This window comes from Ailuropoda melanoleuca, chromosome 10, assembly GCF_002007445.2.
Source record: "Ailuropoda melanoleuca isolate Jingjing chromosome 10, ASM200744v2, whole genome shotgun sequence".
NCBI classification, from domain to species: domain Eukaryota; kingdom Metazoa; phylum Chordata; class Mammalia; order Carnivora; family Ursidae; genus Ailuropoda; species Ailuropoda melanoleuca.
The window spans coordinates 15037877-15056813 of record NC_048227.1 but is presented as its reverse complement, the minus strand read 5'-3'; the positions used below and the strand labels follow the sequence as shown (position 1 = coordinate 15056813).

Genomic DNA, 18937 nt, shown 5'->3' with positions numbered 1-18937 from the left:
CTATTTCATTTATAAAAATTGTATGGTGATAACTGTAGAAACTATTCTTCCAAGCGAACTTTTGTTTTACCCTTTAATCTTACCTGCCATTGAAAAACATTTTGCATTTTTTTCCTTGTAAGGAAGACTTAAGAGTATTAAAAGTACTGAAGATATTACACAACTTGGTTGTGTAATTCACATCTTTGAAAAGTTGGAACCAAACTTGCTTTTTATCTCACAGAAACACTTAAGTGTTTGTAATTTCAACTTCCCTCAGCAGCCATTGTTTTAACATTGACATTGTTTTAACATTAATCCATAAGCTATGGCTTTATTATTACATAATAAAGAGAATAACGTTTAATTCTTTAACATTTATATTTTCATGATTGTATAGGTACTAAACATGCTATTGAGCTCAACTGACTTTTTGTAACAAAATTTGTCAAGGAAAGAAGCTATGCGTTGATTTACTTTCTGATGCTCCTTCATCTGGGAAATTACTCCAGAATGATTTCTTGTTATGTCAGTTGTGCCATCAGAATATTGTTCTCTGCAAAACTCCAGACCACTTTTGTCGACTGTAATTCTTCATAGTTTTATCCTGTTCAAAGCTGATTGTGTTTGCTAGTTATAAAACTGAGAACAAGAATTCTTTCTTCATAGCACTCATATTCAGATACCATATTAGCAATCTCTGTGCGCTTGTCCAGGTGCAATGAAAAATACTTTGCAAGTATGGTTTTGTAAATTGGTTCTTCCAGATCATGAATTTCTAAATGTGGTGAGCTGTGCTAGTTTTGGAAATTACTGATTTACCCAATATTTTTTTTTTTAAAGATTTTATTTATTTATTTGACAGAGATAGAGACAGCCAGCGAGAGAGGGAACACAAGCAGGGGGAGTGGGAGAGGAAGAAGCAGGCTCATAGCGGAGGAGCCTGATGTGGGGCTCGATCCCATAATGCGGGGATCACGCCCTGAGCCGAAGGCAGACGCCTAACCGCTGTGCCACCCAGGCGCCCCCCAGATCATGAGTTTCTAAATGTGGTGAGCTGTGCTAGTTTTGGAAATTACTGATTTACCCAATATTTCTTTTTTTTTTTAAAGATTTTATTTATTCGACAGAGATAGAGACAGCCAGCGAGAGGGGGAACGTAAGCAGGGGGAGTGGGAGAGGAAGAAGCAGGCTCATAGCGGAAGAGCCTGATGTGGGGCTCGATCCCACAATGCCGGGATCACGCCCTGAGCCGAAGGCAGACCCTTAACCGCTGTGCCACCCAGGCGCCCCTACCCAATATTTCTAAGCAAGTATTTTTGATGTAGTTACCTTCTTGTTTCTTAATAATTGTATTTACCGTTTTAGTATTAGCAGGACAAAATGCTAGGATAGGAGGCCTGTTAAACGTGTATGGATGAAATACTGCATATCTGCTTCTGTTAGCCTTTTAAAGTCAGTGTTCTCTCTTTCAAATAATTCTTTTGGCTTCAAACTTATTTTTGTGTACATTTTGTATATAAATACTCCTGAAATTTAGATGGTTTTGTTGCTCCATTAACCAGTGTATTCTGCAGTTAATATACTGTGATGTTAGCACCTCACCATCAATTATGGCTACAAAAATGAACTCATTCTACAAGGGATCGTACTCCTGAGTGAAAGTAGGCCTCTGTTAGTCTTCATCTGTTCAGAATCAATCCCATCCTTCATCCTCATTTGGTTTACTGCTACTGGTGCATTCAGAAAATGTGTGTCTTCTCCACTAAAAGGATGCTGAAAAATCCACTGAAGCTTGTTTGTCCACATGTAAATTGGGTTAAAATAATATAAATTTCCCTTCTCTAGTTTAGTGAATTATGTTAAATTATAAAATAAAAAGCAGGCTTGATTAAGATGAAAATGTTCATAGAATTAACATTATAAAAATGAGTAAGACTGCACGTTTTCTCAGATTTTTATGCACCTTGAGGTAGCTGACAAGATAACCTTGAAATATCCCATGTAACTTGATTCTGCGCCATGTGCAGCTCATCATGTGAGTTTGACAGCACTTGGATCTGCCTCTATTCTGTTCAAAAAGACAAATCCACTGATGCACTTTGGTGTCATGGCAGTGTCACACTTCTGTGGAAGTTTCTAAGTGCTTCCTTTCCGTTTCTGAACAGATCTCCACGTGGATCCATAAGAGAGTTCATAGACCATCACCGGTTTGTGATGCATGGTTTGAATGTCAGATGATGGTATCACCCCCAGTAAAGTTGTAGGCTTTACGTGCACTCGTACTTAAGTCGATAGGAAATAACTAGTTTCACTGCATCTTTTAAAAGGATTTGATACCTATTATATGACACAACAGAGCACATTACACACTATTGAGTTATAATTACATAATAAGATAGTACTAAGGTAAAAAATGCCTTGTTAGAAACAAGAGATAACTTATATTTAATCATCATTACATTTTACTTTTCAAATACTCAACAATGCATTTATGAAACAATGCAGGCATTTACAGTTTTAACTGAAATTTCAGAATATTTGAAGTGTTCCTAAATGTGAATGTGACGTGTGAATTTGCTAATGTAACTTACTAGTGATTGTGGAGCGGTAGAGCATAGTTCCTTCTTCAAGAAGCCATCAAGAACCACAGACCACGTGGTATAAGTTGTGACTCTTTCCAAGATCGCAGTGCTTACAGCTGATACTTTCCAGTGCACAAGTATCCCCATGTTTCTGAACTGGCTCCACTGGGTACTTGATTTGTGTAACAGATTGATGAGAATCACCCAACATTTTATTATGAACATTTTCAAACATACAGAAAAGTTCAAAGAATTTTATAGAGTGCCTGTATATCCACCACCTAGATTCTACCATTAATATTTTGCTATACAGGCATTATTACATGACTATACAAATATCCACCTCTCTATCCAACCATCACTGAAAAAAAAATTAAATACTTTAGCATGCGTATCATTAACTAGAGTTTATTATGTGTTGACAGTTTGTTTTCTTTTGAGCTAAAATACACATACACTGCAACACACAGATAGTAAGTATATGTTCTCTGAGTTTTGACGTAAATGCATACACCTTTGTAAGCCAAACCTGTGAAGATACAAGGCGATGGTACTCAGTGAGGGGCGATTTTGCCTCCCAGGGAACAAGGCGATGGTACTCAGTGAGGGGCGATTTTGCCTCCCAGGGAACATTTAACCACGTGGAGATATTTTTGGCTATCCCAGCTGGGTTGGTAAGGCTAGGGTAGTACTGACATCTAGTGGGTAGAGTCTAGTCACAATTCTTTGTCAGTAGTGCCACTTCCGAGAAATCCTGATGTGGAGCATTACTATAACCTCATCAGGTTTCATCCTGCCTCTTGCTAGTCAACCCCCCAACCTTCCAGAGGTATCCATTGCTGTGATTTTTTTTTCTACTGTAGTTTTGCTTGTTATAGTGTATCATATAAATGGGATCAAACATGTACTTCAACGTAGTCTTGCCTGAAAAAGGAAACATTGCATATATAACTCTTCAGGGAAGGCAAAATTTTCCCCATTAATTATAAAAGAAATCTCTTGTAAGGTGACACATATATAGACAGTGTTTTCGGCAACAGTCCTATACCAAACAAAGTAAAGGCGTTCATATGATTGTTTCCTTTAGAAATTACCAAGTTGTGGGGCACCTGGGTGGCTCAGTTGGTTAAGCGGCTGACTCTTGATTTCAGCTCAGGCCATGATCTCAGGGTCCTGGTATCGAGCCCTGCGTCAGGCTCTGTGCTCAAAGTGGAGTCTGCTTGAGATCCTTTCTCTCCCTCCACCCCTACCCCCACTTGCATGTGCTCTCTGTCTGTCTTGCTCTCAAACGAATAAATAAATAAAATCTTGGAAAAAAAAAGAAATTACCAAGATGTAATGCCCACATGAAACTCAGTGCAAGCAGTTCTACATAGGAGAGGTAGTATTGTTCAAAGGCATAGATTTTTTTTTTCCTTTTTCTTTTCTTTTCTTTTCTTTTCTTTTCTTTTCTTTTCTTTTCTTGTCTTTTTTTTTTTTTTTTTTTTTTTTTTTTTTTTTTTTTTTTTTTTTTTTTGACAGAGAGAGACAGGGAGAGAGGGAACACAAGCAAAGGGAGTGTGGGAGGGAGAAGCAGGCTTCCCACTGAGCAGGGAGCCCAATTCGGGGCTCGATCCCAGGACCCTGGGATCATGACCCAAGCCAAAGGCAGATGCTTAACGGCTGAGCCACCCAAGCACCCCACAAAGGGATAGATGTCTGATGGTCCAGGTTGATTTCCAATTAATACCCATCAAAATGAATGGTTGGGACGATCTTTGAACACTCCACAAAGCTACTCCCCCCGCCCCAGGATTTGATAAGATATGTACAACATCCATTTCAAGATATATAGAGAGTACAGGTAACATGGTGTCAACTAGGAAATCTACCAACTTTGGAGAACAAGTAAGGGGAAACTGAGGAAACTTGCCTTCCCTTAATGTTGGCTATGCATTTTTTGCCATTGGAGGTGCTATTTGAGAAGATTCTTCTTTAAAAACCAAAACAAACGTAGTTGTGGTTTCACTCCAACTGAAGTTCAAGTCCCCAAAGTTCAACAACAGTTTTTCATCTGTGACAGCTCAGATGGCTAACAGTCATATGTTGATTAGTCATTGATTGATGAATTGATGCATTTGTCAAAGGTTACGTGGTGATGTCATTCAGTCTCCTGATTTTAAATACCACCCCAATGCTGACAACTTTCAAATTGTTATCTCTAGCTTAAACTGAAAACTGATCATCCCATTGCCTACCTGACATCTCTACTTGGATACATAAAGGGCAGTTTAAATGATGTGTCCATAACGGAATTCTCCCTGAATTCTCTGTCTCCCCGAAGCCTCCTCTTTCCTAGCTTAGAAAGTAACTTTTGTTTTCAGCTGCTCAAGTTGAAACCTTGGTATCATGTTAGACTATTTTCCTTGTCTCTCACACTGCACATCCAATTTGAGAGCAAGTCCTGTGTGGCTCTACCTTCAAAATTCATGCTAGATCTAACCATTTCTCACCACCTCCACTTCTGTCATCTGGTCCAAGCCACCATCATCTTTTTCTGGGATTACTGCAGTAGCGTCACAACTGGACTCCTGATTTCCACCTTTTTCCCTCCTAGACCGTGTTCAACACTACAGCCAGAGTGATCCTTTTAAAATACAAACAGTAGCAACACCCACAAATTAGCTCCCTGTTTCATTCAGAGTAAAAACCAGTCCTATTTAATAATGGCATAAACACCCCGTATTATCTGCTGAGACCCTTGCCCTGATGTTTTGTGGCTTTGTCTCCTGTTGCTCTCCCCTTCTGTGATACGCTTTGTTCCATCCATGCCTCCTCCTTTTTTTTTTTTTAATAATTTTTATTTTGTTATATTAGTCACCATACAGTACATCCCCATTTTTTGATGCAATGTTCTATGATTCATTATTTGCGTATAACACCCAGTGCACCATGCAATATGTGCCCTCCTTAATACCTATCACCAGCCTATCCCAATCCCCCACCCCCCTCCCCTCTGAAGCCCTGTTTGTTTCCCAGAGTCCACAGTCTCTCATGGTCCATCCATGCCTTCTGACTGTTCTTCAAACCTGCCAGGTGGGCACGGTTTGCTTTCTTACCTCAATAAAGCTTTCCCTGACCACCTGACTTTAAGGTTTAAAGTTTAAGTTGCAGTTTTTCAGTTCTACACTCACGTTTCCCTGCTTTGTCTGTCCCCATCTGACATAGTATGTATTTTATTTGTTTGCTCGTCTGCTTCCATGAGAATGTAAACTCCATAAGGGCGTAGAATTTTGTCTGTTTTGCTTATTGTATTCTAAGTGCCTAAAACAGTACCAGGCACATGGTGGGCACTCAGTATTTGCTGGGTTAATGATTATTGAGTCCCTACCCTACCACATGCTGTACACTGTGCTAGACTGTGGGTAGTCACAGTGAGTTATCCCTCACCTCACGGAACATAGACTCATACGGGAGACACAGAAATAACACAGAGACATATGTACAGAATCAGAGAAAAGCTCTTGAGAAAGGAGCTTGGTTGTCTGAGAGTAAAAAACATAGGAAGCTGACAGGAGGGGTGGGGAGGCTCTTCCCGGTCAAGGGTCAAAAGCTGGGATCTGAAAAATGAATGTTAAGTAGCTTCGGGAAGTGGTGTGCCTTTCTCATTCTTGAAGTTTTTTCTCTTATTTAAATTAAAGATGGGTCTTTCTGGGTATTGATTCCTTTTATTAGTGTTTGATTTCTGCCATTATACTGTTTCCATTTCATTGACTATTTGTATTTTATTTTAGGGAGGTTTAATTTGCTATTATTTTTCTAACTTGTTGAGATTGATACATAGATCACTAATACATGTGTTTATGGTTCTAAATTCCCTCTACACGTAGTGTTAGCTAAATCCCACAAGTATTGATAGTATTTTTAGCAGATATTTTAATAAATATGTAAATAATAAATTTCACATAGTTAATTTAATTACTGATATATTTGGATTTAAAAATAACATCTCACGACTTCTATTTCTCCCACTAGTTTTGTGTTCATTTTTCTTTCTCTTCTTGGATTAGTCAAAGAGTTGTGGTTTTTGGTTTGGGGAGGTTTTTTTGGCTAGTCTGTGTAATGAAACCTCCATTAAAAACCCAGAAGGACTGGGTTTGGAGAGCTGTTGGGGCTTGCAACTGGCTTCTGAAGTTGGGGGCGGAGGCAGTCTTGTAGAACTGAGCCCTTAATCTGTGGAATCTGATGCTATCTCCAGGTAGATAGTGGTGGAATTGAGTTGACTTCTCAGCTTGCTGGTGTCCCAGAATTGCTTGGTTTTTTGGGGGATGGGGAGCCCCCTGCCCCACATTGAAATTGGGAATACCAACATCAAAAAGACCTGCCCATTCTTTTAAGTCATGCTTCATCACTAGCTTAATTGCCAAATATAGAAGCTATTTTTTACTTTGTATTTTACTAATCTTTTCCTTGGGATTTGATAGTGAATACTGTTTTCTTCCTCAAATTCTCTCTCATTCACTCCTCTTCTGCTGCCTCCTGGTTCTCCTACGGCTCTAGCCAGTTTGCAGTCACCCCCATGGAGTCCTTCTCTATAATCTTTTTTCTTAAAACTCTCCCTGAGCCATCTTATTCATGGCTGTAGTTTTTAGAACCACACTGCTAAATCCACATTTTAGACCCATTTATAAATTTTTAGATTTTTATTTTGGGCTGCTTATTAAACATAACTATCTGTGGCTCAGAGATATGTGTAAACTCAGCATGTCAAAGCAACTCAGTCATCCACTGTTCTTCCTCTTGTGGGGTCTCATGAATGGCCTCACCATTTACCCAGTCATCGTCCCCTCATAATTCAGTTACCAAATCTGTTGATCTTTCTTCCTGAATTTCTTTTGAGTCCATCTTTTGTGCTCGTAGTCCTAGTTCAAACCTTCACATTTCACCTGAACTATTGAGTAGTCTCCTAACTGGTCTCATTCTTTCAATTCTGACCCCCTTGAGCAATCTCTGCTGTATGCCAATGCCACAGTTACTTGTCAGCCCTCTTAGGCAGAGCAAGCTCTCTCCACTTAGATACATAGGTACTTTACAGTGTTTATTACTTAGTGTTTCTGAATAGGACTTTCCCCTGTTCTTTAAAGAGTAAGTTTCTTGAGGGTAGACTCTTTCATGTATTCCTATGGCCAACTTCACAACTCCTATCTACTGCTTCAAACACTACCTGCTTGGCCTATAGGTATTTGACAAAATTTGAGAAAGTGAATTTTGGATTTCCAGGTAAACATAAGGGCTTTTATGCATGTGTTTATCTCTACATCCTCAGGAAATCCCATGGAAATGAAAATAAAAGAATAAAAGAATTGTGTAAAACCACAAGGACAGAAAGAGTAGGAAAGTAGACACAGCTGTAAGACCACTAGCAGCTAGGCATCTCCATCCCTATCCCTACCTCTAGCAGTAGGGGACTGGTGGGGTTTTTTTCCCAGAAAAAATATGTACAGATACTGACATTCGGGGACCCTTAATGTTATGATTAGCTCTTTGCCTAATTATCTACCTATGGTAATATTTAATGTTGACAAAACCACATCCAATAATAGAAAATCCATTCTGCTTTTTGAATTTAATTAATTTAAACTTACATATAGTGAAGTTCACTATTTGGTTTACAGATTGTTGAGTTTAAACAGATGTGTACAGCCAGGTAGCCACCGATCCCATCAGCATCAGAAGAGTTCCCCTTTGTGATCAGCTTTCCTCCATCCCTAATACCTGGCAGGCATTTATCTATTCTGTCTTTATACTTTTGCCTTTTCCAGAATATCATTTAAATGAATTTTATAGTATCCAGTCTTTGAGTCTGGCTTTGTTAACTTATTATAATGTATTTGCAGTTTGGTCATGTTGTTGCATATATCAGTAGTCTTTTCGTTTTATTGTTGAGTGATATTCCATGGTATGTACCAGTTTGTTCATCCATTTACTTGTTGAAGGACACTTGAGTTGTTTCCAATTTCTGGCAATTACAAATAAAGTTACTATAAACATTTGCAAACAGATTTTTGAGTAAGTGTAAGTGTTCATTTCTCACGGATAAACAGGTGGAATTGCTGGGTCATATAACACATGTATGTTTAACTTCATAAGAAACTGATCATTTGTTTTCCAAAATAGCTGTACCATTTTGCATGAGCATCAACAATGTATGAGTTCCATTTGCTTCTCATCCTCACCAGCACTTAGATGTGTATGTGTGGTCTTGTATTATTATGTTTATTTGCCATTCTGGTAGGTATGTAGTTGGAGGTCGTTGGATTTTTAATTTGCATTTCTAATTACTGAGCATCTTTCCATGTACTTATGTACCATCTCTATATATCTGGCGATATGTTTATTTAAATCATTTGCTTTGTCTTTTTTAATTGAGTTTTGTTTTCTTATGCTTGAGTTTTTAGTGATTTTATATATTCTGTATAAAAGTTCTTTCCTGACATGTAATTTTCAAGTATTTTTTCCCAGTCTCTATTTTCTTTTCATTTTCTTAAGAATGTCTTCACAGAGCAAATATTTTAAGTTTTGAAGTCCACTTTGCTAATCTTCTCTATTGTGAATTGTGTTTGAGGTATCAGGTATGGGTCAAGTCCGTCCTTCCTTCCTTCCTTCCTTCCTTCCTTCCTTCCTTCCTTCCTTCCTTTCTTCCTTTTTTTTTTGCATATCCATGTTTAATTATTCCAACACCATTTGTTGAAGACGTTTTTCTTCATTAAGTTGTTTTTGTACTTTTGTTAAAAACATCACTTGTGTCTGAGCTCTGTATTCTACTCTTTTGATCTGTGGTCTGTCCTTTTGCTAATGCTGTCTTGAGTACTGTAGCTCTAGAATATCTTTTTTCCCCCTATTTTACTGATTTATTAAGATTTATTTGAGAAAGAGAGAGCAAGTGGGGACGAAGAGCAGAGGGAGAGAGAAACTCAAGCAGACTCCGCGCTGATCAGGGAGCCCAATTCAGGACTCCATCTCATGACCCTGAGATCAGGACTTGAGCGGAAACCAAGAGTCAAATGCTTAACCGACTGGAGCACCCAGGCACCCCATAGAATATCTTGAAATTAGTGTGTATTTTCCAACTACATTCTTTTTCAGAAATTCTTTGGCTTTTCTAGTTCCTTCACTTTTCTGTATAAATTTTTTGTCACTATCTACAAAAAAATCCCACTGGTATTTTGATTAGAATTGCATTGAATGAGGGATGCCTGGGTGGCTCAGTTGGTTAAGCATCTGCCCTTGGCTCAGGTCATGATCCCGGAGTCCTGGGATCGAGTCCTGCATTGAGCTCCTTGCTCAGTGAGGAGCCTGCTTCTCCTTCTGACTGTCACTACCCCTGCTTGTGCTCACTCTTTCTCTCTCTCTCTCTCTCTCTCCCATTCTCTCTGACAAATAAATAAATCTTAGAAAAAAAAAGAATTGCATTGAATGAATCTATAGATCAGTCTGAGGAGAATTAATATCATATCCATATTGAATCTTCCAGTCTATGAACACAATCTCTTTCTCCATCTATGTATGTCTTCTTTGACTAATTTTATCAGTGTTTCATAATTTTCAGCATACAGATACTACATTATTTTGTTAGATTTATATCTGTATATTTTCTTTATTTGTGTGTGTATACATTATTATAAATGGTGCTCCAGAATTTTTATTTCCAATAATTCATTGCAAGTATATGGAAATACAGGTGATTTTTGTATATTGACCTTGTGTTGTGTGACCTTATAAACTCACTTACCTATCAATTCTAGCTTTTTTTGGTAGGTTTCTTGTATGGAAATAAATGAAGACCACCTAAATGAGAATAAGTAGGGCATCAGCCACCATTACTTGCATTTGGCACAGACTCAAAAGGGAATCTAAAAGGAGACTGTAAAAGCTTTTTTATGAAAAAAGGGAAAGCTTCAGATTGTCCTAATTGGAAGTTGTTGGCATGGGGAAGCTGGAAACTGGCCTGACCAGAAGTGGGGCATCCTATGTGATTGGTTAAGGGAGCTTTACTTAGCTTTCTCTTGTTGGTCCTAAATGGAAGGTCGGGGTAAAAATTAGGGAGGCTGGCAGTTACTGATCAAGTCCTGGCTGTTTGGAACCAGTCGATCACTACGGAAGTTGTGGTTTGGCCTCCTGAGCTAGTCTAGGCCACAGGCTGTAGGTCAGCGTTCTGTTTTTGTGTACGATCTGGCTCTTGTCTCTTTATCTATCCTGTCACGTGGATTCTGTGTAGACCATCATGTGGCCTGCAGATAGAATTTTATGTCTTCCTTTCTAATCTACATGACTTTGGTTTATTTTCTTCCTTTATTGTACTGGCTAGGACTTCTGTACAATGTTGAATAGGAGTGGTGAGAGCAGACATCTTTGTTTTTGTTCCTGATCTTAGAGAGAAAGAACTTAAGGTCTTTCCTTGTTGAACGTGATGTTAGCTGTAGGTTTTTTTTTTTTTTTTTAGATAACCTTTATCAGAGCCAAGAAAATCCCTTCTCTAACTAGGTTGCTGAGCATTTTCAAAATCGTGAATGGATGGCCTATTTTAGCAAATGCATTATTTGCATCTGTTGAGATCATCATGTAGTTTTCCTTCTTTAGTCTTTTAATATGATGAATCACATTGATAGATTTTTGAATGTTGAACCAGACTTGCATTTTCAGAATTAATCCCATTTGGGTCATGCTACATTATCCCTTATGTATATTGCTGGATTTGGTAGTATTTTATTGAGGATTTTTGTGTCTGTTTTCGTGAGTGATTCTGGTCTGTAGTGTTTTTCTTGTTTCTTTTTGTTTTTGTTTGTCTTGTAATGTTTTTGTCTGGTTTTGATGTCAGGGTACTGCTTGCCTTACAAATTAATTGAGTTGAGAAGTGTTCTATTCTCTTCAGTTTTCTGGAAGCGATTGTGTAGAATTAGTATTATTCCTTCCTTCTATAGTTGGTAGAATTCGACAATGAAACCATCTAGACCTGGAGTTTTTGTTTTGGGGAAAGATTATAAACTGTTTGTAGGACCATTCAGATTCTCTGTTTCTTCTTAAGTGAGTTTTAGTATTTGTGAATTTCAAAGTATTGAACTATTTGTAAATTGTCGAATTTATGGGTGTAAGAGTTGTTTGTAGTATTCTCTTCCCCTCTATACCTGTCTGTAATGATATCCTCTCTTCCATATGTGATATTGATACTTTGTGTCCTCTCTCTCTCTCTCTTTTTCCCTCTGTCAACTGTAGCTAGTGGTTTATCAGTTTTTTTGATCGGAGAATCAGCTTTTGATTTCATTTACTTTTCCTGTTTTTCTGTTTTAAGTTTCATTGATGTTTGCTCTAATCTTAGTTTTTTCCCTTTCTTCTTTTAACCCTGTAGATTTCCCTTTAATCATTACTTTAGCTGGATACCACTACTTTTGATATGTTATATTTTCATTTGGTCCAAAGTATTTTCTAATTTCCTTGAGACTTCTTCAATCTGTGGATTTTTTTTTTTAAGAAGTGTGTTAATTTCCATATAATTGGGGGCATTTTTTAGGTATCTTTCTGTACTGATTTCCGCTTTAATTCCCGTTATGGTCAGAGTATATCCTCTGTATGGATTCAGTTATTTTAAATTTGTTAAGGTTTGTTTATAACATATTTGTTTACGTTTTATTTACAATATGGCTTATCTTGGTGAATGTTCTATGTGTATTTGAAAAGAACATGTATTCTGTTATTGTTGGGTGGATTGTTCTGTAAATGTCAGATCAGGTTGGTTGATTGTTCTATTCAGATCTTCTATGTCCTTTCTGATTTTGTTTGTTCGATCAATTACTGAGATTTGTTGAAGTCTCTAATTATGGATTTATTTATCTCTTATTACAGTTCTGTCACTGTTTGCTTCATTTATTTTGGAGTTCTCTTATTAGATGCTTACACATTTAGGATTGTTTTGTCATCTTGGTTAATTGACCCTTTCAACATTATATCATGTCTCTTTTTATACCCAGATAAATTCCCTTGTTCTGAAGACTACTTTTTCTTATGTTAATACAGCTTCTCTAGGTTTTTTTTTTCCCCTCATGGTAAAATATACATAACACAAACTTTAACATTTTAACCATTTTCTAGTTTTCTTTTGATTAATGTTTGTATGGTATATCTTTTTTTCATCTTTTTAGTTTTAACCTATGTTATATTTAAGTGGTTTTCTTTTAGGCAGCATATAATTCTTTTTTTTTTCTCTTCGTTAAGTTCACTTTGACAATGTCTGTCTTTTAATTTGGGAGGGGATGATTTTCTTATTGAAGTATAAGTGATGTATACAATATTATATTAGTTTCGGGTGTACAACATAATGATCTGTCTTTTAATTGATGTGTTCAGACTGTTTTCGTTTAATGGAATTATTGATACGTTTAAATTGAGGTCTGCCTTTTCATTTTTTTGGTTTTCTGGTTGTACTCTCTCCATTTTGCTCATCCATTCCCCATTTCATATCTTCTTTTGGATATCTGGATGTTTTTCTATTTCATTTTAACTTATCTATAGACTCTTTCTTTGTATCTCTTTGAATTTTTAATTCGAATTTTTTTTAGTGGTTCTAAAGATTATGATATACATACATAACCTTTCATATTCTATTTGGATTTAGTATTTAATAACTTCAAGAAGAATGTGGAAATTTTACAACTATAAAGGTCATTTTATCCCCCCATTTCTGTTATAATTGTCATGTGTGTTTTAACCACATATGTTGAAAACCCCCACTCAACAATGGTATAACATTTGCTTTTAACAGTCTTACATATTTAAAGAACTCAAGAGAAGACAAATAGTCTATTATATTTACCCAGATATATACCATTTCTCTTCTCCCCTCCTTCATTTCTGAAGTAGCATATTTCCTTCTGGTATCATCGTCCTTCAGTGTAAAGAACTGCCTTCAGCATTTCTCTTACTGCAAGTGTACAGTTAATAAGTTCTTCTAGTTTTCCTGCTTCTGAAATGCTCCTTGATCCCTAAAAGATATTCTTGCTGGATATAGAATTTTTGGTTGATAGTTGTTTTTGTTTCAGCACCTTAAAGGTGCTTCATTGTCAGGGGCTCCTGGCTGGGTCTGTTGGTGGAGCTCGTGACTCTTGATCTTGGGGTTGTGAGTTCAAGCCCCATGTTGGGTGTAGAGATTACTTAAAAATAAAATCTTTAGGGGCACCTGGGTGGCTCAGTTGCTTAAGATTCCAACTTTTTTTTTTTTAAGATTTTTTATTAATTTATTTGACAGAGAGAGACACAGCCAGCGAGAGAGGGAACACAAGCAGGGGGAGTGGGAGAGGAAGAAACAGGCTCCCAGCGGAGGAGCCCGATGTGGGACTCGATCCCGGAACGCCAGGATCATGCCCTGAGCCGAAGGCAGATGCCTAACGACTGAGCTACCCAGGCGCCCCTCCTTAAGCATCCAACTCTTGGTCTCAGCTCAGGTCTTGATCTCTGGGTGTGAATTCAAGCCCTGCATTGGGCTCTGCACTGGACATGGAGTCTACTTAGGAAAAAAAAAAATCGTAAAAAAAAAAAAAAGATGAAAGATGTTTCAGTATCTTCTGGCCTCCATGATTTCTTTCTTTTCTTTTCTTTTTTTTTTTTTTTTTAAGATTTTTATTTGTCAGAGAGAGAGAAAGAGCATAAACAGGGGGAGTGGCAGGCAGAGGGAGAAGCAGGCTCCCTGCTGAACAAGGAGCCCGATGCAGCACTTGATCCCAGGACCCTGGGGTCATGACATGAGCCAAAGGCAGACGCTTAACTGACTGAGCCACCCAGGCATCCCTGGCCTCCACGGCTTCTAATGAGAAACCAGTTCCATATGAATTATTGTTGCCTTAGAGGTAATGTATTGTTTTTCTCTGGATGCATTGAGGAGTTTTTCCCCTCCATCTTTGGTTTTTAGCGGTTTATGATGTGTCTGGGTATGATGTCCTTTGAATTTATCAACTCTTTCATGTTCACTGATTTTTTTCAAATACATAAATATTTGTATTTGGCTAAATTTGTGGAGTTTTTACCATTATTTCTTCACTTTGTGTGTGTGTGCCTCAATCTCTTCTAGACTCCCATGACATGAGTGTTAGACCCTTTGATACAAGCTCCTAAGTCTCCATTCGTTAAAATTTTTTTTTCCTCTGATAAAAGACTCTTCATATTGGATAACTTCTATTAATGAACTCTTTCATATTCTATTAGTTAACCTTTCATATTCTATTTAGAGTTAGTATTTAATAACTTCAAGGAGAATGTGGAAATTTTACAACTATAAAGATCCCTTTATCTTCCCATATATATATATATATATATATACACACACACACTTCACTGAGCCTTCCTTTGCCTCTCTATTCTTCTGTTGACTTCATCAGGATTTTTAACATCAGGTATTGTAATGTCTTATTCTGTAATTTCCATTCTGTTCCTTTTTTATAGTTATTCTTTCTCTCCTGAGAATTTTTATCTTTCCAGTCATTTCTGGTTACCTTCACCTTGTGGAACATAGCTGTAAGTGTTTTAAATTTTTTACTGGTTATATCTATGTCATTTTAGGATTGACATCTGTTAATTATTTTTCCCCTTGAGAGTTAGTCACTTCTTTTGGTTCTTTGTATGTTATGTAATTTCGGAGTGTATCTTCAATGTATTTTGAATATTATGCTGTCAGACTTTGGGTCCTGTTAAAAGTCTTCTGGAGAATGTTCATTTTTGTTTTGGCAGTTAACTCAGAGTGAGACTACAGGTTCTGTCTCTCCCGTTGTAGGTGATGGTTTGTTCCAGTGTCATCGAGTTTGGGTTTGCCTTCACATGCCACACTCAGTAGTGAGCCTCCAACTCGAGTGGTGGTTTATACTGTAGTTCGTTCTCAAAGACTTGCTATGCTTCTTTGGATCGCTTCCACGCATGTAAAGCTCAGGGATGAATTTGGGACTTGTGTTCGTTCTACTTAGAATTAGGGATCCCTGGGGTGCCTGGGTGGCACAGCAGTTAAGCGTCTGCCTTCGGCTCAGGGCGTGATCCTGGTGTTATGGGATCGAGTCCCACATCAGGCTCTTCTGCTGTGAGCCTGCTTCTTCCTCTCCCACTCCCCCTGCTTGTGTTCCCTCTCTCGCTGGCTGTCTCTATCTCTGTCGAATAAATAAATAAAATCTTAAAAAAAAAAAAAGAATTAGGGATCCCTTCTTTGGCTTGCTGCTTGCTGGGATTTTCTTCCTATCTCTGGCTCCCAGTGGCCCCTTCCCCAGTTCCTCTTGATTAGAAGACAGGCTTCTCACAGAGGGTTTTAGTACCTCCTTACTGTTACGTAGCTCCGTGTGACTGAATTCACCTTCAGGGAAAAGCCATGATAGAAGAGAGAAAAATCATAGGGGTCCTCCCACATGCTTAAGACCACATGGGCCCCTTTTCTTATTTCTTCTGGTAGAGAGGGGTTTTCTCCCAGAGTTTGAGGTGCCTGCGTCGCCGTGCATGAGGTGCAGTTCTCTTGCTTACATTTAGGCAAGGCCAGGAGAGAAAAGTTAAATGTGAAAACCACAGCTGTGGTAACTTCCACATTCTCAAGCCCACATGGGTCCCTTTTACTCATCTTCTGGCCAGAAAGTGGGGCTTTTTTATTTTTAATTCCACAACTTAAGTTGTGGGATTACCCAGGGGGAAGAGATAATAAAAAGATAGAAGATGGGGAAAAAGCCTCAGAAAACTCCTTTGTACCGGTTTTTATTTCAAGTTTTGACCTTTCTCCCCTATCCACCTGCTATCTTATTTTTTAGGGTCCTTTGGTGGTTGCTTTTTTGTTCTGTTCAATTTTTAGTTGTAATCAGTGGGGGAGAGAGAAAGAGGCTGGAATGGCCATATTCTATTTTGCCTAGAGCTAGAATTGGCATTCATATTTTCAATGCCTTGGTCTTGCAAATGAATTGACAGTGAAGGATCCTCAGACATTTGGAAAAGTTTCCAATATGAGAGACAAATACAGAAACAGACCAAGGAACTCAGAAGAAACAAAATGAAGCTGCCAGAAGTAAACCGAAAATAAACATCGATGGTTGCGTCTCCTTAGATCTAAGAAAAGAGTGGTTATCCTTAAAGTAAGATGTATTTATGTAAAAGGAGCAATCATAAGATAGGAGAGAATGCTTAGAAATTAAATATATGGTAGCAGTAAGTTTAATAAATGAATTTAATAGAAGTCTTGGAAGAGTACATCATGTTAATCTTGAAGAAAATGGAACAAAAGGAAAAAGAGATGGAAAATAGAAGAAAAGGGTAAAAAAAAAAAGGTTCAGTTTAAGAAGTCCAACATTTGGCTAAGTCGTAATACATGAAAATTTTCTGGTATTGAAAAACATGAATTTCTACATTGAAAGGGCCCACCACGGACCCTTCACAACTTTCACAATGAATAACTGAAGACCTTTACCAAGGCACATCCTTTGCGAAATCAGACCACTAGGATTAAAAAGAATGGCTAAAATTAACAGCTCAGGAAACAACAAGTGTTGGCAAAGATGTGGAGAAAGGGGAACCTTCCTACACTGTTGGTAGGAATGCAAACTGGTGTAGCCACTCTGGAAAACAGGATGGAGGTTCCTCAAAAAGTTAAAAATAGAGCTACCCTATGACCCAGAAATTGCACTACTGGGTATTTACCCCAAAGATACAAATGTAGTGATTGAAAGGGGTATATGCATCCTAATGTCTATAGAAGTAATATCCACAATAGCCAAAAAATAGAAGGAGCCCGGATATCCATTGATGAATGGATAAAGAAGAGGTGGAAATATACACAATGGAATATTACTCAGCCTTCAAAAAGAATGAACTCTTGGGGCGCCTGGGTAGCGCAGTTGTTAAGCGTCTGCCTTTGGCTCAGGGCATGATTCTGGCGTTCCAGGATCGAGTCCCACATCGGGCTCCTCCGCTGGCAGCCTCTTCTTCCTCTTCCACTCCCCTGCTGTGTTCCCTTTCTCGCTGGCTGTCTCTCTGTCACATAAATAAATAAAATCTTTTTTTTTAAAGATTTTATTTATTTATTCGACAGAGATAGACAGCCAGTGAGAGAGGGAACACAAGCAGGGGGAGTGGGAGAGGAAGAAGCAGGCTCATAGCAGAGGAGCCTGTTGCGGGGCTCGATCCCAGAATGCCGGGATCACACCCTGAGCCGAAGGCAGACGCTTAACCACTGAGCCACCCAGGCGCCCCGAAGAAGGATATTTTTAGACTCTCAATATCCTCAGAAATGTTAGCTCCAATCTGTATTTTCTCAGGGAAGCTATTAAAAGATTGTTTCACCAAAACCAAGTGATTAATCAAGGGGGAACGGAAGATACTAAATCAAGGAAACAGGATGTTTGGTGTAGAGAAGAGATTGGCGCTCAGGATGACAGCTGTGCAGCAGGTCCAGGCATCATCCTGAGGCCAAACCATGGTATGGACTGTATTTCTCTGTGACCTGCTGCATTCACTGATCCAATCTGAAAATGATACAGAATTTGTGTAAAAAGAAATTTCTGGGTAAATACCAAAGAAACCACAAAAATGAGTTGAAAGCACTTGCCTCTGAGGAGGATGATGCCAAGATCAGCGAACTGCGAGTTTTTGTCCTAAGTCCTGTAGTAATATCTGGTTTTGAAAAACGTATATGTATAACTTTAGTATCATGAAAACAAAAAAATCTTCCCAAATTGGGTACACAGGTCTTAACATGAAGTTCCTCAGAAATTTTTATAATTTTAATCACAAGTATTTTTTGAACATACAGCATTACCAGATACCATGCTGGTCCCGATACAAGTAGTATTCCAATTATGTGCACTTTCCAGGATCCATTTTTCCTTTTAAGTCATTATGAAACCCTTTTGGGTTTTTGAGCTGACGTGAAAAAAATAGACCTTTCATCATGAAAAAAATTTAAATTTTATTCAACACCTACTGTCCACAGTGGCCTGAGAATGAGGCCCTTTCCTGGTGCAAGCTGGTCATTTCCATGAAAGAAACCTTGACAATTCTAATATCTGTGTGTGTCTATAAAGAGAATTTTAAAATCACTGTTTTTAAATTGTATTGTTAAAATATAATGGTAAAAACAAGATAATTGCACACTTACTACGAAATTTAAATACCAAAAGAAAAAAGCAAATGATTTCCAATATATAAATAAGCAAGTAAATAAAGGTAATCAGAAGTTTAAACTTGTGAATATATTTTTCTATTTAAGTTTGTAAAAGCATGTTTACCATTTGTTCTGTTGTAGCTATTATTAAAGACGATATTTCAGGGCTATGCTGGAAATATGAATCAGCATAAAATTGTGCACAATCTTTTGCACAATGATACAATAG

General features: G+C 37.9%; 1 protein-coding gene across 1 annotated transcript in view; it reads left to right on the top strand.

Moving 5' to 3' along the window:
* Positions 1–4412: 4412 nt before the first annotated feature.
* The window catches only part of VKORC1L1 (vitamin K epoxide reductase complex subunit 1 like 1), a 32392-nt gene continuing 17867 nt past the window's right edge, over positions 4413–18937 (top strand). Inside the window, exon 1 of the mRNA XM_034669545.1 lies at positions 4413–4451. Within this exon, the coding sequence (XP_034525436.1) occupies positions 4413–4451 (39 nt within the window). The remainder of the gene's footprint in view (positions 4452–18937) is intronic.